The sequence below is a fragment of the Neovison vison genome, chromosome 7 (genome assembly GCF_020171115.1).
Source record: "Neovison vison isolate M4711 chromosome 7, ASM_NN_V1, whole genome shotgun sequence".
Classification (NCBI taxonomy): Eukaryota; Metazoa; Chordata; class Mammalia; order Carnivora; family Mustelidae; genus Neogale; species Neogale vison.
Genome location: NC_058097.1, coordinates 198340668 through 198365343, shown reverse-complemented (window position 1 = coordinate 198365343; position 24676 = coordinate 198340668). Strand labels below are relative to the sequence as shown.

Genomic DNA, 24676 nt, shown 5'->3' with positions numbered 1-24676 from the left:
GATCACAAGCATGAATTTCTAATTTTAATGTCGCCAAAGCCAATGTTTCCAAAGATGATTTACCTGGAGATATACTATTTTTATTGTAAAATATATTTACTTTTCTGGGTTTTTGTTTTGTTTTGGCAAATGATATGAAATCTTCCAAAGTCCCCTACCCCATTGTCAGTAAGTGATTTTGGCAGGCACCTCTAAAGGAACTCTTAATATATTTATTTTTAAGATTTTATTCATTTATTTGAGAGATAGAAAGTGACTGAGACAGAGTACAAGCCGGGGGTTAGAGGCAGAGGCAGAGGGAGAAGCAAACTCCTCCCTGGGCAGGGAGCCTGATGTGGGGCTTGAACCAGGACCCTGGGATCATGACCTGAGCCAAAGGCAGCTGCTTCAAGGACTGAGACGCCCAGGCACCCCTAAAAGAACTCTTAAAAAAAAAAAATACAACATCCAGGGGCGCGTGGGTGGCTCAGTGAGTTAAGCTTCTGCCCTCGGCTCAGGTCACGATCCCAGGGTCCTGGGATCGAGCCTCGCATCAAGCTCTTCGCTCAGTGGGGAGCCTGCTTCCATCTCTCTCTCTGCCTGGCTCTTTGCCTACTTGTGATCTCTGTCTGTCAAATAAATAAATAAAGTCTTAAAAAAATACTGAATACCTTAATCACACTCAACAAAACTGGCAAAAATCCTTTTCTCCACTCCAAGAATTCTAGTTCAAATTTATCTCATAAACTTATTTATTCTTAAGATCTTCTTTAAAGATTTTCTTTTTTTTTATTAAAAGATTTTATTTAGGGGCACCTGGGTGGCTCAGTGGGTTAAAGCCTCTGCCTTCGGCTCGGATCGTGATCCCAGGGTCCTGGGATCCAGCCCCGCATCAGGCTCTCTGTTCAGCGGGGAGCCTGCTTCTCTCTCTCCCTCTGCCTGCCTCTCTGCCTACTTATGATCTCTGTCTGTCAAATAAATAAATAAAATCTTTAAAAAAAAAGATTTTATTTTTTTGACAGAGAGAGCATGAGCAGCGGGGAGGGGCAGAGGGGGATGGAGAAGCAAACTTGCCGTTGACCAAGGAGCCCAATGTGGGACTTGATCCCAGGGCCCCAGGATCATGACCTGAGCATAAGACAGATGCTTAACAGACTGAGCCATCCAGGTGCCCCCAAAGATTTTATTTATTTATTTATTTATTTGAGAGAGAATGAGTGAGAGAGAGCACGAGGGAGGAGAAGGTCAGAGGGAGAAGCAGACTCCCCACGGAGCTGGGAGCCCAATGCGGGACTCGATCCTGGAAGTCCAGGATTATGACCTGAGCCGAAGGCAGTCGATCAACCAACTGAGCCACCCAGGTGCCCTAAAGATTTTATTTTTAAGTAACCTCTATACCCAGGATGGGGCTTGAACCCACAATCCTGAGATCTAGAGTCATACTCGAACTAGCCAGCCAGGCACCCTTATCTCAAACTTTCAGTTGTTTTAGGTTTTGGGTTTTTTTTTTTCAATAGAAGATTTCATTTATTTATTAGAGAGAGAAAGAACAGCACAGGCACACAAGTAAGGGGAGGGGCACAGGGAGAGCGAGAAGCAGGCTCCCCACTGAGCAGGGAGCCAGACGTGGGACTCAATCCCAGGACCCTGAGATCATAACCTGAGCTGAAGTCAGAGGCTTAACCAACCCAGGTGCCCCTCAGTTGTTTTGTTTTCAAATCAGAATCCAAATCCAGAATTCAAATCAGAATCAGAGTCACATTTGTTTGGTTGTCTTAAACCTTTTTTAATCTATAAGTTCCTCTCCCCTTTCCCCTGCATTTTTAAAAAAGATTTTATTTATTGACAGCATGAATGCAAGCGGTGGGGGTGGGGGGTGGTGTGGAGGGCTGAAGCAGAGAGAATCTCAAGCAGACTCCCCACTAAGTGTAGAGCCTGACTTGGGGCTTAATCGCACAACCCTGAGATCATGACCTGAGCTGAAATCAAAGTCAGGTGCTTACCTGACTGAGCCACCCAGGTGCCCCTCCTGCAATTTATTTATTGAGGAAACTGGGTTGTTTGTCTTATAGTTTCACAGTTTGCAGTTTGTGGATTATATCCTCACGATATCATTTAACATGTTCCTCTGTCCCAAAGTTCCTTTGAAAATGATAGTGTAGAGGTGCTTGGGTGGCTTAGTGGGTTAAAGCCTCTGTCTTCAGCTTGGGTCATGGTCCCAGGGTCCTAGGATTGAGCCCCACTTTGGGCTTTCTGCTCAGCAGGGAGGCTGCTTCCCCCTCTCTCTCTGCCAGCCTCTCTGCCTTACTTGTGATCTCTGTCAAATAAATAAATAAAATCTTTAAAAAAAGAAAGAAAGAAAATAATAGCGTAGGTAGTATGTGGTTTTGGCAAAACTGTAAAGGTGGTGGGCAGGGGTTGGGAAGACACTGGTCTAAATTGTCCCTTCTTTGCCCAAGTACGTACCTTCACATCCACAATGCTTTCCTGTCAATCAAGCCCTGAAATTCTGCATGGAATCCATTAAGGATTAGTACGGTGAGCTGCCTCCCCCACCACAAACTTCTGAGTACAGAGATTGAGGTGCCCTCTGGGATTCCTTCAGGATGTGGGCTGGCTGGATCTCCCCTAGACCCACAGGTGACTGCCTATCTTTGACAAATTTCTTGTTCATTAACATCTCCATTAGAAGGTGGTCTTTGAAATAAAGACTGAAATGTAAGGCTGACCACTTGGTCTCTTTGCAGAGCTAATAAAAGGATTAGTGCAATAAATTTATTTTTTTTTAATATTTTATTTGTTTATTTGACAGAGATTACAAGTATGCAGAGAAGCAGGCGGTGGGTGAGTGGGGAAGCAGTTTCCCCACCGAACAGAGAGCTTGATTCGGGGCTCGATCCCAGGATCCTGGGATCATGACCTGAGCCGAAGGCAGAGGCTTTAACCCACTGAGCCACCCAGGTGCCCCTAGTGCAATAAATTTCTAAAATACGTTTTTAAAGATTTTATTTATTTATTTGACAGAGAGAGAGAGAGAGAGAGAGAGATCACAAGGAAGCAGAGAGAGAGGCAGGGAGAGAGGAAGGGAAGCAGGCTCCCTGCCTAGCAGAGAGCCCGATGTGGGGCTCGATCCCAGAACCCTGGGATCATGCCCTGAGCTGAAGGCAGAGGCTTTAACCCACTGAGCCACCCAGGTGCCCCTAAAATACGTTTTTAAATACCAGTTTTATTTTTTTCCTCATTGATGCAGAAGATAGCTTAGTGTAACATCCAGTCTTTGGAAGAAAAAAAAGAAAAGAAAAAAGAAGATCAGAAAGCAAAACTTGCTCAAAGCAAACATGCAACCATGACATAATTTTGCCAACAACCTAGGCTTAGAAACTTAAGCAGGAAAAGGAATGAAATACTCTATTTCTGTTAGTTCTGTCCTTGGACTTACAAGATTATTTGGTAGAAAACCTTTTTATTGTAAGTTCTGTTATTTAAGGGTAGGGGAAGACACAAAGAGGAGCCTGACCCTTTGGGGGTGGGGGGACATTACTGATGGAGGGAGAAGAATTCACGTGTACTTAGCAAGACTAAGGGTTTGGGGGTTTTTTGGTTGTTCTTTCTGGAATCTGTTAGGTGATGCCTAGTGACGCATGCTTACTACCTCCACTCATGAAGGTCGAGGCAGTGCTACATGATCTCATCTGCTCCGTAGAACTCAAACATTGTGGACATTATTCCCAACAAGTACACAGAATGACAAAGGAGCTTGTGGTTGATGGAGCCTCCTATTGAGATGACCACACCAGATCTGCAGCCTGCACCGACAAAGCTTCTAGAAAGTTCTATGGGGTGCTTCAGCACTAGGGAAGGAGAACCCTTCCTTATTTCCCTCCTCTGTAAGGAACTGAGCTCTTGCTAAATACGAGGTGACACATGAAGAAAAGATTTAATTTTTTATCCTGCTTTCATGGTATTGTTTCAAGACAACATGGCAATCTATTTTTCCTATTTTCTTTTCCTTAGAGAAAGGAGCATACTATACATATGCGCCATTAAAAATTAAAATGTTTGGGGCGCCTGGGTGGCTCAGTGGGTTAAGCCTCTGCCTTTGGCTCAGGTCATGGTCTCAGGGTCCTGGGATCGAGTCCCGCATCGGGCTCTCTGCTCAGCAGGGAGCCTGCTTCCTCCTCTCTCTCTCTCTGCCTGCCTTGCCGCCTACTTGTGATCTCTCTGTCAAATAAATAAATAAAATCTTTAAAAAAAAAAAAAAATTAAAATGTTTGAGGTTTTGGTTGTTTTTTTGGCACAACGGCTAAAGAACTGTTAAATACTTAAATGCCTGACTCAAGATTTTAAGATAGAAGAGTTTAATGAAAAAATAAATAAGTATATTGTATGAATGTTCTGAGTATGAACAAAAGCAGGGGCTAGAAATTCTTACCAGAAAAAATAGAAACCAGATACTTTCACGGGGGGGGGGGGGGGAGACAAAGAATCTGAATGTACATGGAATATTAAGAAAAAGGAATTGGTTTAATCAAAATGGTTTATTTCACATCTTTCCATTTTAAGTCATGTGGGTCCAATTTATAATTGTTTTCACACAAAAATATGTTTCCCAGTTTGTGGTCTGTGTGACTTTGGCACTGGGCATCTGAGAAACAGAGAAAAAAACCTCTTTTGTCATTCTTTCATACTTTACTAGCTTTCTCCTCTGTACATGAATACATGTAACAACATCTACCATTAAAATCTGTGCCACAGAGAGGATTAATCACACCTATAGGTGACTGTACTCTCAAGACAATATCCGCAAGAATCATGTATGGAAAGGTATACAAATACAGATGGACAGACCTGAGAAACAAAGCACAACACAACACAACAACAAAAGAAAACCAGACTGCGTAAGTGCCAAGGAGTTTGTGCAGGGCTCGAAACAAAACAGAAATCCACCTGGGTCAGAGAGGTATGGGGTTAATTTCTCTTGCTGAGGCTCAGGTTTCCCCTGGATGGGTCTTTAACTTTCAAGTTCAAGTGGAGGAGCATCTTTTCTTCTTTGTTAACCAAACATGCCCAGGTAGAGCTGTCTCTCCTTCTGATGGTAGCTACTGAGTTCCGACTGTGTTAGCTGGAGGTACCGCCGGACATTGGCATCTTAGGATAGGGAAAGAAGGCAGTTAGAGGCAGTTAGAACACAATCACACTTTGGGGCAGGAAAGGATTGTTCACACACTTCGTTTGTTTGTTTACAACTTTTTCTATAGAATCAGGTATTTTCTTTTTAGCCATGGCCGAAATTAATAAATGGGCCCTTTAAAATGTTCAAAGCAAAACATACTGATTATAAATACTTAGAGAAAATACCAAGTTACTGTTACTGACTTCTGCAAGCTAGCATTTGACCCCCACTTTTGGGATAAGGTTATTTTACAGAAACAGGTCAGAGAAAACCCCAAATGACATCCCGAATGAATGATATAAACCAGCATTGTTGGGTGCCTGGGTGGCTCAGTGGGTTAAAGCCTCTGCCTTCGGCTCAGGTCATGATCTCAGGGTCCTGGGATCGAGTCCGGCATCGGGCTCTCTGCTCAGCAGGGAGCCTGCTTCCCCCTCTCTCTCTGCCTGCCTCTCTGCCTACTTATGATCTCTCTCTGTCAAATAAATAAAATCTTTAAAAAAACAAAAACAAAAAAACCCAGCATTGTTACTTCAAATCAAGATTCCAAGTCTTTCAAAGGACTTACTATAGAAGGTAGGTTTGAGGAGGGCCAGATTTCTGAAACTGGAAAGAATCATTTGGGTTTACTTAGTATTATACCGGAACAATTGTGTGTGTGTGTGTGTGTGTGTGTGTGTGTGTAAGTAGCAGAATAAACATATTCTCATATTCTCTGGGAGAATAAGTTTGTTCTGATTTACAAAGTATGCACAGTATTTTTACTCTCTAGAGCCCAGGAACCTTCCTATGAAGAAACACACATAATGATGGGTAGCAGACTCAGCGGATACTTTAACCCTTCTTCGTTGAGGCTTCTTCTCTCCCTGTAGTCGTGGGATTTGTTCTGCCACTTTTCAGGTCGATTTCTGGGGTATTTAGGATGATTTGATGATTATCTAGTTGGATTTGTGGGATGAGGTGAGCCCAGGGTCCCCCTACTCTGCTGCCATCCCCCCCTCCACATACTTCTGTTTTTAAAAATCTTTCTAAGATCTGAATATATTATAACTATTCCTTTTTTTTTTTTAAAGATTTTATTTATTTATTTGACAGATCACAAGTAGGCAGAGAAGCAGGCAGATAGAGAGGAAGGGAAGCAGGCCCCCTGCTGAGCAGAGAGCCCGATGTGGAACTCGATCCCAGGACCCTGAGATCATGACCTGAGCCAAAGGCAGTGGCTTAACCCACTGAGCCACCCAGGCACCCAACTATGCCTTTTAATAGTAAATCTCATTCATTAATACCACTGCGAATTTTTAAAAAACTTCCGTACAGGAAGAAAAATTTCTGTACAATCAGGGCTGGCTGGTTGTTAATTTGATAAAGGAAAAGAGTTTGAAGAAAGAGCTGTTGTCACAGCTACAGAGACTCTGAAAACGCTTATACGTGGTTGGCAGTTCACTTACGTACTTGAAGGTATGAAACACCAACAAATGCGTCACGTTTCAGGTCTTTATTCACACTAGCTTTCCCATTCATTTGTTCTATGATTATTATATTTTATACTTAGATTTCATTTTTAAGTAATCTCTACACCCAACGTGGTGCTCGAACTTACAACCCGAAAATCAAGAGTTACAGGCTCTACTGACTGAGCCAGCCAGGCGCCCCTCCACCCCACCCCTATTTATTCAGACAGTTTTTGCTACATTGTTATGTTTGGGGACCCTCTGCTTCTAACATCTCCTAGCTGCTCTAAGCCAGAATGCAAAACGGGAGACAATTTTTAGAGCTGAACCACCAGCACAGGCGTCTGGAACCCACTTCACAGTATCCTTGCTTCAGAAACAAAGAACCAAGTCTCAAATTCTCTCTCAGCAGGCCTGCCCTTTTTCTAGGTCATACCTGGGCCTTGCTGAGCTAAAGGATAAAGTGACAGCTAAAGCAAAGGCCAGACCCAGCGGGGGTGGGGGGGGGAGGGGGGCTGGCAGAAATGAGGATCATCAGGCCTATTCCCCAGGAATCTAGATCCTATTTTATTTACAACCTTGGAACTGAAACTTGAAAGACAATGCTTATTTAAAATCTCTTTGGGGGAAGGCGGGGACATTCTAGATAAGCCTACTGAAGCATAAATACTTCTAGAGGGTATACAATACTGCTTTCCCCTGCAGGCAAGAATGCAAGGATAGAAGAAGGCCAGTTTACCAAGCATGTCTTTCTACTTTTTGAATTTTGAACTACGTGAATGTGTTATTGCCTAGGCAAAAACATTTAATAAACTGAAAAAGTAAAATAAAATACTCCCCCCTCCCCAGCAGAGACCACCTCCGCAGTGCAATCTTATCTGTTCTTACCACTTCCATCCCCTTCTCTCACCTTTTGGCTGCCTGTTGACAGCAGCCAGGAGGTACTGCTGAGCCTGGTCGTAGTCCTGCAGATGGAAAAAGGCCACTCCAGCCCGATACAAGGCCTTGGCATTATCAGGTTGTCGTTCCAGGACTTTCTGACTGTATTCTTTCACTCGTTCATAGTTCACTGGCTCCATCTGAAGGAGACAGGCTAACAGGCCAAATGAAAGGAAGACAGAAGAGGGAGGTGGGGCTTACTACACTTCGTTCCACGGGCCAACGGGGGGCAGCACCGGAGGACAATACCAACAGTATTCACTCATCTAAAGCATCTTAAGTGTCTATCAGGTGTCAAACATTCTTCTTGCAACACTGGGGTTGCAACAGCAAACAGAAGCTTTATATACCTTATAAGTGACTTTAATAGCTTGAGAGAGGGAGAAGCAGTCTTCCCACTGAGCAGGGAGCCTGACTCGGGGCTCCATCGCAGGACCCTGGGATCATGACCATGGCCAAAGTCAGACGCTTCACGACTGACCCACCCAGGTGCCGCCGTACTGCAGCTTTATAAACAACGGTTGCCATCAATTGTGTGAGGAAATAGCAAGCACTATACTTTGTGCTCCATAAGAACATTATCCCAGGGGTGCCTGGGTGGCTCAGTGGGTTAAAGCCTCTGCCTTCGGCTCAGGTCATGCTCCCAGGGTCCTGGGATCAAGCCCCACATCAGGCTCCCTGCTCAGTGGGGAAGCCTGTTTCTTCCTCTGCCTGCCCCTCTCTATCCCGCTCACCCTAACAAATAAACATAACCTTTAAAAACAAAAACATTATCTCGTTTAATCTTCTCAACCACTCTATGAAATTGGTCAGTGTTACTATCTCCATGTAATGGATAAAGAAATCAAGGCTTGGAGAGATAAAAATAACTTGCCTAAGATCCCACAGCTTCCAGGTGGAATATCAAGTTTGAACCAAGGTCTCTCTGATTCCTAAACCATCTTTCTTTCTCTCTCTCTCTTTTTTTAAGATTGTATTTATTTATTTGACAGAGAGAGAGAGACAGGTCATAAGTAGGAGGAGAGGCAGGCAGAGAGAAGGGGAAGCAGATTCCCTGCTGAACAGAGAGCCCGATACGGGGCTCGATCCCAGGGCCCTGAGATCACGACCCAAGCCAAAGGCAGAGGCTTAACCTACTGAGCCACCCAGATGACCCCCAAACCATCTTTCTTGATAATATATTACTTCACTATTACCTTGGTATATATAAGGAGTTTTCAAAATACAAATCTGTTTGCGAGCCAATGTTCAGCCTTTCTATAATTAAGAAGGGAAATGTGTTCCCTATTTCATTACCATAGGAATTAAACACAGTATTATTTAATCATGGTGCTGAGAAGAAAGGAGAATCAGGGCTTTTGAGGACAGTAAAGGGCCCAGGCTTACATCTGCATCCCTTCTACAATACCCCCACCAAGTGGTCATATGGCTTATACTTGACTAATCCATCAATGTAGCTTCATTCATTATTGGACAACCGGTTATGCATATGTTAGGCAGAGCTAGGAGCAGCAGGAAGAGGAACGAGACAGACATCTTGATGAGTAAACAATACTTGCATCCTAGCCCCCGAGCAGGAAGAGTATACAATAAACAAATGAATTTTTAGAAGCATTTTCAGGAATACAGAACTGTGCTACAATAGAGTGAATGAGGTCAGAGTGATGCTTGATTACACCAGGCCTCTTGAAGAAAGTGACTTTTGAACTAGGATCTGAATGACCAGGATCACAGGGACAGGGCATGCTAACCTAGAGAGAGAAGAAATCCTACAAAACTAGAAGGTAGAAATAAATATGCTTTGCAAGTTCAGTACATGGAGGAGCCGGACCATGTCTGGCCCTACAGGTGAGGGTCAGAGTTTGGGTTTTTTCCTAAGCGTAATGAGATACCAATGGAGGATTTTCCACAGTGACACGATCTCATTTCCTTACCTGCAAAATGGGGATAATCACAAGTACCTGGCAGAATTTTTATGAAGATGAGAAATACTGTAAATAAACTGGGGTGACAGGCATTCGATGAGCAGAAATGGTTAACTGAGTAAGTCTTTACGGAGCATTCCCCAAGCACCTCCAAGCGGAAGCTCTATGGATGGCTAAGCTACAGTCTTTGCCTTTGGGTCCATGGACAGTGAAAATATTGGCTGATCACTCTCTTTAAAAGTAAATGTTCCCGTGCCTGTGGCACTCACTGTCCCCATTCTCTGCTTTATTCCTTTCCCCAGCACTTACCATCACTTCATATATTAAGTACGTTATCTCCTGATTTGAATATTTGTTCCACGAAAGCAGCTTTTTTTTCTTTAAAGATTTTATTTATTTATTTATTTATTTGACAGGCAGAGATCACAAGTAGGCACAGAGGCAGGCAGAGAGAGAGAGAGGGAAGCAGGCTCCCTGGTGAGCAGAGAACCCGATGTGGGACTCGATCCCAGGACCCCGAGATCGTGACCTGAGCCGAAGGCAGCGGCTTAACCCACTGAGCCACCCAGGCGCCCCAGAGCAGCTCTTTTTATCTGTCTCATTATCCTCTCATACCCTTGCTACCAAATAAATGTTGAATTGAATGACTTGAAACATTAGCTACTATAATTACTATTATTGGCATTTGAGTCTAAGAATTGCTCTAGACACACACTGTAACAAAGCTAGATTTTCATCAAATCATAAGTGAAAACTATTGTAGTGAAAAAAATCACCTTTAAATAACAGTCATGGGGGCACCTGGGTGGCTCAGTCGGTTAAGCGGCTGCCTTTGGCTCAGGTCATGACCTCAGGGTCCCGGGATGGAGCCCCACATCGGGCTCCCTGCTCAGCGGGGAATCTGCTTCTCCCTCTTCCTCTGCTTGTTGCTCTGCCTACTTGTATTCTCTATCTGTCAAATAAATAAATAAAATCTTAAAAAAAATAAAAAAAAATAACAGTCATGAAGTATAAAATTTAATCCTAATAATTTCTATGGCCTCGGCTGGGACCATTAGAATGCTTCAATATATTTCAAAATAATTTCATTAGCACTATGATTATGTTGCCTGCCACAGAACAGACCTGAGAAGTTTACTTTCTTTTCACAGATTAATCTTAGTGATACTAACTCTGCCATCTGTTTCTTCATCCAAGGCCATATGGAGATGGTTGACACTAGTTATCCCAGAGCTGATTTTTTTTTTTTAAATATTCAGAGAGAAAGAGAGAGAGAGAGCACATAAGCAAAGGGAGAGGGAGAGACAGATTCCCCGCCGAGCAGAGAGAGCCCAACTCTAGGCTTGATCCCAAGACCTCGGGTCACAACCTGAGCCGAAGGCACATGTCCAACCAACTGAGCCACCCAGGTGACCCGTTGATTTTTTTTTGGGAAAGATTTTATTTATTTGAGAGAAAGAGAATGAGTGGGGGTAAGGGCAGAGAGAGAAGCAGACTCCAGCTGAGCAGAATCCCAGTTAGGCCCCTGGGATCAAGACCTGAGGTGAGCGGCATCTGGGTGGCTCAGTGGCTTGGGTCAAGATCCCAAGGTCGGGCTCTCTGCTCAGCAGGGAGCCTGCTTCCTCTCCTCTCTCTCTCTTTGCCTGCCTCTCTGCCTACTTGTGATCTCTGTCAAAGAAATAAATAAAATTTTAAAACAAAAGACAAAACAAAAAAAAAACCCCTGAGGTGAAGGCAGATGCTTAACAGACTGAGCCACCCAGGCACCCCCAAGAGCTGATTTATAGGAAGAAGGAAAAGGTGGAAAAGTCCAAAACATCTAATAATGACTGACACCACAGGCTAAAGCAAGTGGCTTCTTCCTATATTTTACATATTAAAGAAACAATGCCATAAACATAAGTTCAGTGTTTTTTCCAGAGCGTGCAAAATTCTCTAAATCTAACCACATCCCCTAGGAATCTGTTAGAAACACAAATTGGTAGATCCTCCTCCCACCCCAAATTACACCTCAGACCCACTAAATTGGAATCTCTGGGGGGTGGGGCTCAGTTAAACTCTCCAGGTGAAGTTTGAGAAGCAGGGAGCCCTAAAGATTGGAAATACATTTCAATTCATGGCATAATAATTACATGACAGAAGAGCACGTCTGTGTTTTTCCCAACGTTCACAGACTTTCACGTGCCTGCCTGATACTGTACCCGCCCTTCAGCCCTGTTCTTACCAGCTAGATTGTTGTAGCAGTCTGTCTGCGTGGTCTGCAGTATGTTCTCCTGCTCAGGTGTGAGGGCCGGGCCCTGAGGTCCTAGATTGGGTATCGGGGAGGGCAGATTTGGATCCAGACCCCGCAGCTGAAGCAGAGCTCGATGGTACCTACTTACAGCATCTCGGTACTTCCCTTCTCGGTAACGCTGGTTCCCTTTCTCCTTGTACAGCTGAGCCTCCTGCAGGCGTTTCTCCATAACTCGGCCTCCCCAGAGCTCTTGCGGAATCGGGAAGTGAAAGAGCAACTGAAGCTCTGAAGACAGGAGCGAATAACTAATTTAGGTAGCCGGTATGAGAAGGCAGGAAATTACCCTTCTCCAGGGCGCCCCCCAGGGAATGAGTTTCGCTTGTTTCTTCTACAGCCCCTTCCTCTCTACTCTGCAGTATTTTTCGATCTCTAGACGTACAGGAGTAATCAGAGAAAGGATGTGGGAATAGTAAAGCCAGAGCCTAAGTGATTTCTTAAAGACTGCGGGGTGGACAGGCCCTCCCGGAAAATCAGAAGCCGTCCCAAGGAACTGTGGCAGGCGTGGGAATGCCGGCGGATTTTGCTTCCTCCTTTCTTTTGGACACACCTCCCTAACCCGGAAGTGGAAGGGAATAGATGGGGACAACTGCCGAAAGAGGGCTACAGGGCTGGCCGCCACCCTGGCCCTTTATTTGCACGTATTCCACAAGCGTTTGTTTCTATCTGCGTCAGAAGCTGGGAACCGAGCTGAATGCGTTCCGTGCACCCAAACCACAGGCATAAACTGACGCGGCAGCACAGCAGCTCAGTGGCAAGTCCCCCAAGCCCACGGGCAACCGTTCGCCCTCTGCAAACGCCCAGGCACGGAAGTCTCCTCCTCGACTTCGGTTTACGGGCGGAAGCACCTACAGTACCGGGTCCAGAGTCCCGACAGTTTGGTGTCTAAACGGCAGCGCGCATTGCGCCACGCCGTCCAATCACAAGCGGCTTCGAAAAAGTAATCCCGCAGAAATGACCCCGCCTCTCCAGCCCCCCCCCCCCGCGGATCAACCCGGGGCTGGAGGGGGGTGGAAATCTCCCGGCAGCTTCGCCAATTGGAAGATTCCGGATGAGCACGCACGACCAATCAGAATTGCAGATGTCGATTCAAGTTGACCAATAAGAAAGCTAACAGGCGAGGTCCGAGCGTGTGTTGCTGGGTAGAGAACTTGAAGGATTTTGAGAAGAGGGCCGGGGGGTCACAGTATATCCCTTGGTTTGGGGAAGCCCTTTGTGTACTAAACAGAAAGACAATTGCTAGTAGGATTTCCAGTTGCAACAGCTTCCCTCCTGGCTTTTTTTTTTCTTCTCAAGAAGCTGCCGCACGTATAGATAGTAGGGAAGAAAGACTAGCAAGCCTTAAGACGACAGCGCGATGGGAAGCCAGCCGGGAGTAAGGGTGGTGACGGGGTAGGAGGGGCGTGTGGGAAAGGAGCTTCCCGGCGGCTGCGCAGAGCCCGCGGCTGGAAGTACGGGAAGGCGGGCGCGCACACCCCTCAGTGCTACGAGGCACTTGAACTGCAGCCAGTCCCCGGCTCCGGCTCCGGTGCGGCTGCGCGGTGAAACCGCTGGCAGCGATTGGCCGAGGGGTGAGAGGGGGCGGGAGGGAAGGGGAGGGAAGTCCGTCGTCCTCGGCGCGCCCGCCCGCGGCAGGGGAACCGAAGGGCTGTAAGGGAAGCAGTGCCCCGCTGCGTTGTTTGGGGCTCCGTGAGCCGAAGGGGGGAGGGGAGCAGTAGGGAGAAACAAACACTACGTAGCGGAGGCTGCGCGCGGCCTTCGCTGCCTGCGTGCGTACGTGCGTGCGCTCGCTCGCGCGGGCTCAGTGCTGGCGCGTGAGGCGGAGGCGGGCGGCGGCGGCGCCTGCGCGGTCGGGCTCGGTCGACGGTTCGCAGGGGAGGAGGCGGCGGGAGGCGGAGGAGGCGGCGGCGATGGAGGTGAAGCGGCTGAAAGTGACCGAGCTGCGGTCGGAGCTGCAGCGCCGGGGCCTGGACTCACGCGGCCTCAAGGTGGATCTGGCGCAGCGGCTGCAGGAGGCGCTGGACGCCGAGATGCTCGAGGACGAGGCCGGCGGTGGCGGGGCCGGGCCCGGCGGGGCCTGCAAGGCGGAGCCTCGGCCTGTAGCCGCGTCGGGCGGTGGCCCGGGCGGGGACGAGGAGGACGACGAAGAAGAGGAGGAGGAGGACGAGGAAGCGCTGCTTGAGGACGAGGACGAAGAGCCACCCCCTGCCCAGGTCTCGGGCCAGGCCGCGCAGCCGCCGCCGGAGCCCCCGGAGGCGGCAGCCATGGAGGCCGCGGCCGAGCCTGATGCTTCCGAGAAGCCGGCGGAGGAGTCCACGGCGGGGTCAGGTGGGGTAAATGGTGGCGAAGAGCAGGGCACCGGCAAGGGGGAGGAAGACGAGCCGGAGGAGCGGAGCGGGGACGAGACGCCGGGATCTGAGGCGCCGGGTGACAAGGCCGCAGAGGAACAGGGTGAGGAGCTGGCAGCGGAGCCCGGCTCCAAACTGCCCCCCGACCCAGCACCCAGCTGTGCACCGCGGGGTCCGATTCCCCGTTCTCACTTGCCTGAAAGCGCAAGATTCCTATCGCCTTCTGGTGGGCCTCCCCAGGGGAGGTGGTGGTTTTCATCCTCTACCCACCTTTCTGGGGGGTTTGGCTGCCTCTGGCGGCCCTGCTCTCTGCAGGAGGGAGGTGCCTGCCTAACTTGGTTCCTGGATGGAAGTGAGCGATTTTGCACGCGAACTGCTTGTGAGCTACCTGTGGAGCAGCTTCCCGCGGTACTGGTTATCTTTTCCTAAAGCGGGAATGCGCTTAGAAATTGGCGATTACACGGACAGACCGCACTGTTGGGAGGCTTTGGCCTTTGGGTTACCTGATTATTGATATTTCCGCCTTAAAAATATTAAGCAATAAGCCAAGTTCGCCAAAGTTCGCCCCATCACGTTGCTGGAGCTTGAGCCACACAGTAAATCTGGAAGTCTAACCTTGCTCCTGCTTTAGCAACCAGTGGTGTGAGGGTGTGGAGTTTAATAGTTAACTAGTGAAGCGAAGGTCTTAATCTAGTGCGTTTAGAACTGACCAACCCCCTCGTAGAGGTTTTATCTTACCTGAATTCTTATGATTAAATTTTAATCTTCCCATTGAGTGCGTGGATGGGCAAATTTGGGGATTTGCTGTATACGTGGTCAGCCTTTTACATTTTAGGTCCCTGACTTCCTGAATTGAAAAGATTGAGGTGTTAGTGGCTTCATTTGAGTAACCTCGGAAGAGAATGTGTAGAGTCGCCCCAGGGAGTTAGTGACCTTTCTTCTTTTGAAGTGGTTGGATGGTGAGAGCTGATCCATACCTGTCTGTCAGAGTAGGTAGGAAAGCTAGAGCTGCTTCCAAGTCTTACTATGAAGTGGGTTGCCTTAGTTTTTATAACAGATTTTTTAAAGCTGCTATTAGTAATCATGGTATAATTGGAACCCATTCTAAGACCGTCACATGCAACTTGCAGATTGTTTGTTCTATGTACTGGAACAAAAATCCCATTACATAACCTTTGACTTAACATGTATCCCAAATAGCAGGTAAAAAAGGTTGAGAGATAAAGGGCTGCTTTAAAGAAATTATTATTAAATATCTTTGTGTTGCAAATTACCAAAGCCTAAGGAAAAATTCCAGGTATTTTTCCCCCCTCTGGCAGAGAATGTTGCTAAATATGTGACAACACCTTTCTGCCCCAAATTATGTGCAGTAGAGATGCAGTATTATTTATGGGTCTCTTGTGACTTAATGGTTTGCTCTTGGCAACTTTCAGTAAAAGCGCACGGTAAAAATACAGCTGTGTATCTGCACCTGAGTCTGTTTGGTGTATAAGTAAAAGCTGTGAATGGCTGTGCATTCTAAGCTAGAAAGGCAAACTCTTTAAAACACATACACACACTCACACTGAGGCATGTATATCATGAAGCTGTGGAAGAGTGTTGGAAAATGTGTATTAACTGTCTCGCTTATTTCCAAATCTAACAATCAAGAATCAAAATTAAATTAACCTACGAAGTTTTTTAAAAGACTTAGGGGATTTTTAAAGATGTCATATTGGTGGGAAAATCTGCAAGTTTGACCTGATTTAAGCAGATAAATTTAGAATGCAAAAACTGTCCAATTTTTATCTACTGCTTGACTCTAATTAGCCCATAAGGTCCGTCCCTTCTTTTTTCTAAGACAAAATACCATCTAGTGACAGGAAGATATTCTTTAGAAATAAAACATTCTGTGGATGCAGTGGGAATAACCTGGCTGTTCTCATTAGACGGATTCTCAGCTCCTCCTTTAGTTGCTATTGGTTCTGAACTTAATCTACATTCCAAAATGAAAACTGCTGATTTTCTTTCCCTCCTTTTTGTAGGAGATGACCAAGATAGTGAAAAGTCAAAACCAGCAGGCTCAGATGGTGAGCGGCGGGGGGTAAAGAGACAGCGGGATGAGAAGGATGAACATGGCCGAGCTTACTATGAATTCCGAGAGGAGGCTTACCACAGCCGGTGAGGGAAACAGTCCCTTTCATTGAAAGGAGTGTCTGTTCTGATTTTGGTATACCTGATGTTGATTGGAGACTTTGGAAAGAGGGGTGGATTAAAAATGGAATAGGTTTTTTATAGGCATAAGTTTTAGATTGGATCTGCTCTTGAAAGCTCCTGTTGTTGTTTTCTCATTTGTTGAAAGCAGCTGTCTCCTGGAATTTTATATTCACTGATAGTTTACATTTTACAGACACCCCTCAAAGAAGAGGGGTTTGGATACACCATTTGCTTTTCTCTTCCACCTACAGCTCAAAGTCTCCACCACCCCCCGAAGAAGAGGCAAAAGATGAGGAGGAGGATCAGACTCTTGTGAACCTGGACACGTGTATGTATAAGGCCGAAGGTTGGGGTTTTCAACCAGTCAAATGTGATTTGGGATATTAAAATTTCCTGGCCTGCAATTTTTAAGAAACTTAACAATGGGAGACTTTGTATCCATTCTTGACAACTAGGTGTGTTTTTGTTCTGTTGGTGGCTTTTGAGTGTTGAGCTTTGGAATAAACAGATTTCCTTCTTTCTAACAGATACCTCGGATCTCCATTTTCAAGTGAGCAAAGACCGCTATGGAGGGCAGCCACTTTTCTCAGAGAAGTTCCCCACCCTTTGGTCTGGGGCAAGGAGTACTTACGGCGTGACAAAGGGGAAAGTCTGCTTTGAGGCCAAGGTAGTATATGCAGCTCATTAAGACCATTTATTAAATTATTTATTAAACTACTATGTATTCAGGTCCTGCCCACCAATATTGTATTAATGCAGTAAAAGGCACCACGTTTTAATGATAACCTTAGCTCCAATAACCAAGAAATTGATCTCTCTGGCTTTGGTTTAGGTTCATTGACAGCTGTTATTCTGATGTTGAGCTGTGATAGTAGTTTTCAGTTCATGTAGAAGTCTTGTCTTTCTAATTCAGACTTTGCTCCTGCATTGGTCAGAGTATCTGAGAGTTCCTTTTCTGACTTGACCAGGTAACCCAGAATCTCCCAATGAAAGAAGGCTGCACAGAGGTTTCTCTCCTTCGAGTTGGATGGTCTGTTGATTTTTCCCATCCACAGCTTGGTAATGTTATTTTTAACTTAATCGTTGTGTTTGCTGCCGTGTTGCTTACTCCATAGGAAATTTGGGTGTAGGTAACTAATTTGTTCACTGTTCTAGGTGAGGATGAATTCTCTTATGGTTTTGATGGACGAGGACTCAAGGCAGAGAATGGGCAGTTTGAAGAATTTGGCCAGACTTTCGGGGAGAATGATGTCATTGGCTGCTTTGCTGTAAGTGCTCCTAAAAGTTGTGGATTCATAGCAAGGAGTGGGTAGAGGGCACTGGGGATTCAGTTTGCTTCCTTCCCCCCACCGCCCCAAGTAGGCTCCATGCTAGGCAGGAGCCTACTTCCTTTGCTGTATTGTCAGATTTCTGAAAGCAGGTAAAGTCTGGAATGTATCAGTGAGTTCATTGTGGGGCTCGAACTCATGACTGAGATTAAGACCTGAGCTAAGAGTCGGACGCTAAACCCACTCAGCTACCCAGGTGCCCCTCAGTTTGCTTCCTGCCAGGTCTTGTCTTCTGTGCATTTGATGCATTGTTTGCTTAGTTGTGTTTAGCAGTCTGAGTTTTAAAAAAATATTGTAAGATGTAATCAGTCACAAACCCTGTAAAGTCACAAACGCTCTTGTTTGTTGTTATTGTAGAATTTTGAGGCTGAAGAAGTAGAACTTTCTTTTTCCAAGAATGGAGAAGACCTAGGTGTGGCGTTCCGGATCAACAAGGAGTCCCTGGCAGAAAGGGCCCTCCTACCCCATGTCCTCTGCAAAAATTGTGTTGTAGAATTAAACTTTGGTCAGAAGGAGGAGCCCTTCTTCCCACCACCGGAAGAGTTTGTGTTCATTCATGCTGTGCCTGTTGAGGAGCGGGTGCGCACCGCTGTCCCTCCCAAGACCATAGAGGAATGTGAGGTATGCCAAACAACGCGCAGAAACGTTCGTACTTGTGCTTTGGAACAGTTGGTCTTTACGGCTTCTCGTAAAGCTGCTTCTTTTTTTTTAAGCTTTGGCCTTTTTTTTTTTCTGAGATTTTATTTATTTATTTGACAGAGGGAGATCACAAGTAGGCAGAGAGGCAGGCAGAGAGAGAGAGAGGAGGAAGCAGGCTCCCTGCTGAGCAGAGAGCCCGATGCGGGACTCGATCCCAGGACCCTGAGATCATGACCTGAGCCGAAGGCAGCAGCTTAACCCACTGAGCCACCCAGGCGCCCTCGTAAAGCTGCTTCTTAAAGCTCCGCTGAGCTGGGGCAGATGATGATGCTCTTAAATCGGGCTTTGTAAACGTGACCCTCCATCACTTTCATGGTATTCCTGGTTCTGTTTGCTTATAGGTGATTCTGATGGTAGGACTGCCTGGATCTGGAAAGACCCAGTGGGCACTGAAATACGCAAAAGAAAACCCCGAGAAAAGATACAACGTCCTGGGAGCTGAGACTGTGCTCAATCAAATGAGGGTGAGTTGCCTGGGGGAGGATAGCCGTGGTATTTGCTTTGGAGGCCCCCAGGAAATGCCTATAACCTTTTTCTGATGGAGTTGGGTCTGTTAAGTGTCTGCGAACAGGATCCCACAAATAGAGAAATGAATTCTCAATATAGATTTAAAGTAGTTTTTTTTTTTTTTTCTCCGTTGGCTGTGTTGTCAGATTTCTGAAAGCAGGTGAAATCTGGCCTATATCCAGATCAAGACTGGAAGTGACTCTTAGAAAATGGACAACATACATTCATAGCATTGAGGAGTAGCAGTGAACTGCTGTGATAGCTTTGGTGGCATTTAGAGAGATGGCCTTTACCTGTGACTCCTGGGATTTAACTTGCTGCATAACTTCTTGTGTTTCTCTTCACTTCCCCTCGAACTCACCAGATGAAGGGGCTCGAGGAGCCAGAGATGGACCCCAAAAGCAGAGACCTTTTAGTTCAGCAAGCCTCCCAGTGCCTTAGTAAGCTGGTCCAGATTGCTTCCCGGACAAAGAGGAACTTCATTCTTGATCAGGTATTCTTCAGACATTGGGGGGAAAAAAAAAACAAAAAACAAAAAACCGGGGCACCTGGCTGGCTGAGTCAGTGGAAAGTGCAGCTCTTGATCTTGGGGTTGTATATTCGAGCCCTACATTGAGTGTAGAGGCTACTTAAAAAAACAAAAGAAAGAAAAAAAAGTTAACTTTACAGAAGGTCCAAAGATGAAAACTTATCTGATGGAATTGCCTGCAGTCCCAAGTGGGGTGCATATGTAGAGGGAGACTGAATTCACGATCAGAACCAGGTTACCTAATTATGACCGAGCGGTTATATTGTGGCCATAATGTTTTTTAAATTCAGACATGCCTTCTATGAGTGTTTTTACCAGAGAGTAGGGACCCAGACTATACACACGTAATAGAGGTAATGGGAAGAGCTTGTTTGGATTCCTGGCTCCACCACTTACTAGGTTTATGACTTCAGACAAGTCTTATTCTCTGAGTCTCAATTTTTCTGATGTGCAAAACAGGATAATACCTGTTAGGTAGAATTTGAAGCATTTAGGGGAAATTGTGTCTGTAAGACCCCCTCATCTCTTGCTTCCCTTGGAAAAGATTCTCCGTAAGTGTTTCAGTTGCATATGAGTGGTAATTTTTATTCCTAAAACCTGTTATCCTTCCTGTCCCTAGTGTAATGTGTACAACTCTGGCCAACGGCGGAAGCTGTTGCTCTTCAAGACTTTCTCTCGGAAAGTGGTGGTGGTTGTTCCTAATGAGGAAGATTGGAAGAAGAGGCTGGAGTTGAGGAAGGAAGTGGAGGGAGATGATGTGCCTGAGTCTATAATGCTGGAGATGAAAGGTGGGCTAACATGATACAAGTTAGGGAGCCTGTCCTTGGTCAGTGCACACCTTTCCAGGGCCTCTTAGCGCTTCTTAGCATCTGGAGTACTTCTCCACATTTAAAGAGTAAATCTGGGGGTGCCGGGCTGGCTCAGTCGGGAGAGCATGTAACTCTTGATCTCCTTGTCACGAGTTCAAGCTCAGGTTGGGCAGAGAGCTTACTTTAACAAAGGGGGGGGTGTGTGAATCTGGAGAGTAAATGAATGGGTATGAGCACTTGTAGATGGATGAACACGGAAATGACTGGAGAGAGGCAGTAACTCCTTGAATCATTCCAGAGAGGACACAAAAGGGAGGTAGTGATAGACCACCACTCAGAGCAGAGGCTTTGCTGAGTCAGTTACTCATTTAGTAAAAGCTTCAGGGGTGTTTACTGTTTGTTAGTACTATCCTGGGCATAGAGAGTAAATAGCCAGTTAAACGAGGCTTTGCCTTCATTAAATTTATGTTCTGGGGGGGCGGTTATTACGGTTCAAACGAAACTATGGTGTTTGGTGTGAACAGTCTCATTGGTATACTTTGCTTTCTAGTGTCACATTAGGATTGTTCTTTTGTTTTGGTTTTTGGTACGTGCCTGTAATTTTTAATGCAGTACAGAACCTCAGAGCATCATCTCCATCTTGACTGATCCCAGTCATTCTCTTGAGAGTGATTTTTTTTTTTACCCCCGTTGGCTGCCTTCATCTTCTGGCATCCCACCTGTCGTATCGGCTGCTGGCTCTTTGAATTGTGGTAATGCCCAGACCCGGGAGCTGATGGCACACCTAAGAGCCGGACACTCTGAGTTCACTCAGAATGAGCTTTGCCAGTCCATATCTGATACTCAGACACTTGGAAGACTTCAGTTCAGAGAGGTCACTGGATTTCTCTGAGAATCAGGGGATCCCCATTGAGCCGAATTCCGCTGAGACTCAGCCTCGTGTGCTGGCCCATCGCGCACAGGTAGTAATTGAGCTCCCTTGTACCCTTGTTTTCCTGTGCTCATCTAGATGCGTAAGTGCATTTTGGTTTGGGTCAGCTTCTCACGGAGTCGCTCTTAAAAGTGGATTTTTCAGCATCTTACCAACACCAAAGCTTTCTCAGGTATTTTTAGCCTCTGGCTACCTGCCTCTGTCCTGATAATAGACTTTAACCCAATTCACTGTTAATTTATTATGGATCACTGGAGAACTTGTAAATCGACTTTGCAGGTAGCCTCTGGCCTGGGGCTGATAAAATTTAGGGAAATACTTCCAGTAGGGCAAGTGCATCGTTCAGTTAAATGCGAGTAGGGATGAACCCAGCACCTTTGTGGGTATGGGTAGACGAGGCTTAGAAGATCCCGTTCCTCCTCTAGTGGATTTTCAAGGTGAGATCTTGCGCATGTACGCACTGTTCAGGTCTTGAGTTTCTCTCTTCCTCTTACAGCCAACTTCTCTCTGCCTGAGAAATGCGACTATATGGATGAGGTGACATACGGCGAGCTGGAGAAGGAGGAAGCTCAGCCCATTGTCACTAAGTACAAGGAGGAGGCCAGGAAGCTGCTGCCCCCCTCCGAGAAGCGGACAAACCGCCGAAACAACCGAAACAAGCGCAACCGGCAGAACCGAAGCCGCGGCCAAGGCTACGGTGAGTCCCGGGGACCTGCCTGCCTCCCTGCCTTGGTGCGGTGTCATCGCTGCACACAGAGGGAGCCACGGTAGAGGCAAGGACACCCGGTCAAGTTGTAGGTGTTAAGGAAGTACCTTCTTCATGGAGCTCGTTCTTCCTGTGTCCTCCACCCCCCATCTTCTTAGGCTTTTCCCACAATCCTTCGTTCAGCGAGAGATAGTTCTTTTGCAACAGAAATGTTTTTTCCTTGAAAAACAATGTTTGAGCTTCTCTGTCCCGCTTTCAGTTTGACTTCCGAGTGCCCCACCTGCTTCCTGCTCACTGTTGCAGTAGAGCCCCAGGAGGAGGGCAGGGAGACGGACTCTCAGCCTAAACTTTCTTGCTGCTTTGTCTGTTGGATCAACCCAGCTGTGTAGACAGAAAGTGAATGCATTATTCGGTAATCTGGGAGGGTTATGAAGTAAGGTAGGCTAGTGATAGAATTAATTTTCCTCCTGAATGTCTTGTCAGTGAGCCCCGTACTGTGCGTTCACTGCCCTTTAGTAATGTTTGTTTGTGTGTGTGCGTATAAGTCAAGAAAATTTTTGAGTGTCTGCTGTGTGCTAGGCAGTGGGAATACCAGCTTCCTACCCTAGACGAGCTTACTAGTTAGACTTTGTGTCAGTGGCGTGGAATAACGGGTCTGGATTATAGGATACCTGAGGTCCCTTCCAAGACTGAAAGTCTATGATCCTATGAATGGCAGATTTTATTCCTCTTCCTAACTCTGCCATCTATCCTTTTGCCATCTGAGATGTTTTGCAGGAATTGGGGAGCTCCAAAAGCAAGGTGGTTTGGTTTCCTTGTGTCTCTCTTCCTCTGCCCTCCCCCTTCAGACTCTTGAAAAAGCTCCTGGCTGGTGTTTTAATTACCATTGTGTAAGCCTGACAGAAGTAGGCTTCCTACTCCCCCAGAGTTGCCTTTGGCTCCGACTTTTTGATTTCCACTCAGACGTGGAGCCAGGACCCCATGCCAGCTGTCTGAGCGCGCTCTCCGTTTCTCTTCCAGTGGGCGGGCAGCGCCGAGGCTACGACAACCGGGCCTACGGGCAGCAGTACTGGGGGCAGTCTGGAAACAGAGGGGTGAGTGCAGCTCTCCTTCTGCTCCTCCCTCTGGGTCGTGATAGCCATTCCTATTGGCTTGGGGGAGCAGAGCGGTTTGGGCTGTTTCCTCAGGGCTTAGGGTTTTGCCCATTTAATGTGTTCCTCTGGAAGAATTTATTCTGGGAAGCTTAAGCCTGTTGATCATATCAAGCTCTGACGTGTGTCTCGTTTAAAATGGGATGGCAGCGGATCGTGATGCCGACAACCCGTAAATGTCCGCTCCTCCTTTCTCAGGGTTACCGTAACTTCTACGATCGATACAGGGGAGACTATGATCGGTTCTACGGGCGAGATTATGAGTACAACAGATACAGAGACTATTACAGACAGTACAGTCGGGATGTGAGTATCTTCGGGGAGAGCGAGGGGGGGGTGGCAGGACTAGAGGAATGAACGTCATGCCTCTCCGTCCTCCGCCAGCTGTGGCGCCCAGTGACGGGGTTTCCCCTCTCTTCTAGTGGCAGAATTACTACTACCACCACCCCCAGGACAGAGACCGATACTACAGGAACTACTACGGTTACCAAGGGTATCGGTGAAGCCCCTGTCATTCTCGCCTGTCAGCCGTGAAGCTGAATCTCTAGGGGTGCCAGGCACCCCCCAAAACACAACCAAGGAAAACAGGGGCTGTTCGGGTGGGGCTGAGCTGCCGGGGAGGGGCGGTGGGGGGGAGGGTGCGCAAGCAGGGGCAGGGGAGGGGGGAGGTGGAAACAACAAAACTGTACATTTTTTTTAAAAGTTTGTTGAAAAGAATATTGTCTTATTCTATAAAACATTTCAGACCTAGTTAGATATTTGTAATCAAAAAACATTTGCGCAGAAAGCAGCACTTAGGGCTGCCTGTCCTGTATCCTGCAGTTCGGACAGGAAAAGAACTGAAAATGTCACCCTTCTGACATTCTAAGGCAGCTGGACTGGCAGCCGAGGAAGGGAGAGTGTTGAGGAGGTGCGGAGAGGGTGGGCACGCATGGGAGCGCGCCCTCTCCGGGGCAGGCAGGAGTGGGGACAGAGGGAGAGCTTGTGACTGGGGCAGTGAAAATAAACGATTGGCTCTTATCAATCACTTGCACCAACTAACCGTTTGTATTTTCTTTACCGACCTTTCCCTCTTGGGATATCTGGTCTGGTGGGCTGGGAGGCCAAAGTGTCCCTGTCTCCACCTGCCCGGGCCTCGTGCCGTTCGGCAGAGGCGCGGAGACTACCAGTTGGGTGGTTCTGTTAGTAGGATTCCCAGGCCGAGGAGGCCCGGGGACGGCTCACGATTGCAGAGCGGAATAGCCTGCACGCTCCGCGCACCCGGCAGTGAATTTCCGCAGAACCTTCGGGGGAGAATGGCGTTGCCGCCCTCAGCCGGAAGATTGTGATTTTGCCAGTCTCTGCTCTCTGTCTTCCAAGCTCGAGACAGGCGGGAAGTCTCTGAAATCATCTCTGTTAGGGTACCTGGCCTCTCGTAGTGCGAGAGAAGGAGCGTTTCTCAGGGTTTCAGCTCACACAGAAACGAAGCAGGATTCTTGATGCCGCAGCAGGATATGTACATAGGGGAATCCTGTGGTGTGGGCCCCCGGGCCCAGGTGCTGAGAAGAGCAACTATTTTATACAGTGTGGGGGGCACAGGCCCTGCTGGGTTTTTTGATACACAGGTAGAGAGTGGATAGGAGGGGGGTGGGGGGTGGGAGGCAGCTCAGTGGGGGCTGCCGAAATGGGGGGGTGGCCAAGAATGTGAGTGCGTGTGTACTGTGTGCTTGAGAAGGGAG

General features: G+C 47.0%; 2 protein-coding genes across 2 annotated transcripts; one reads left to right on the top strand and one right to left on the bottom strand.

Annotated features, from left to right (window-relative positions):
* Window positions 1–4482: 4482 nt before the first annotated feature.
* On the bottom strand, window positions 4483–12700 carry TTC9C (tetratricopeptide repeat domain 9C). Its single transcript, XM_044259479.1, has 3 exons — window positions 11689–12700; window positions 7511–7693; window positions 4483–5127 (listed from the first exon to the last, which is right to left on the bottom strand). Exons 1-3 carry the CDS (start codon window positions 11924–11926, stop codon window positions 5033–5035), a joined length of 516 nt encoding a protein of 171 aa, XP_044115414.1. The 5' UTR covers window positions 11927–12700; the 3' UTR covers window positions 4483–5032.
* A 949-nt stretch (window positions 12701–13649) lies between these two features.
* HNRNPUL2 (heterogeneous nuclear ribonucleoprotein U like 2) lies at window positions 13650–23996 on the top strand. Its single transcript, XM_044259477.1, has 14 exons — window positions 13650–14205; window positions 16127–16262; window positions 16550–16626; window positions 16826–16965; window positions 17267–17357; window positions 17454–17566; window positions 17984–18247; window positions 18667–18789; window positions 19197–19325; window positions 19981–20149; window positions 21598–21798; window positions 22828–22901; window positions 23157–23264; window positions 23381–23996. Exons 1-14 carry the CDS (start codon window positions 13665–13667, stop codon window positions 23459–23461), a joined length of 2247 nt encoding a protein of 748 aa, XP_044115412.1. The 5' UTR covers window positions 13650–13664; the 3' UTR covers window positions 23462–23996.
* Window positions 23997–24676: the final 680 nt, after the last annotated feature.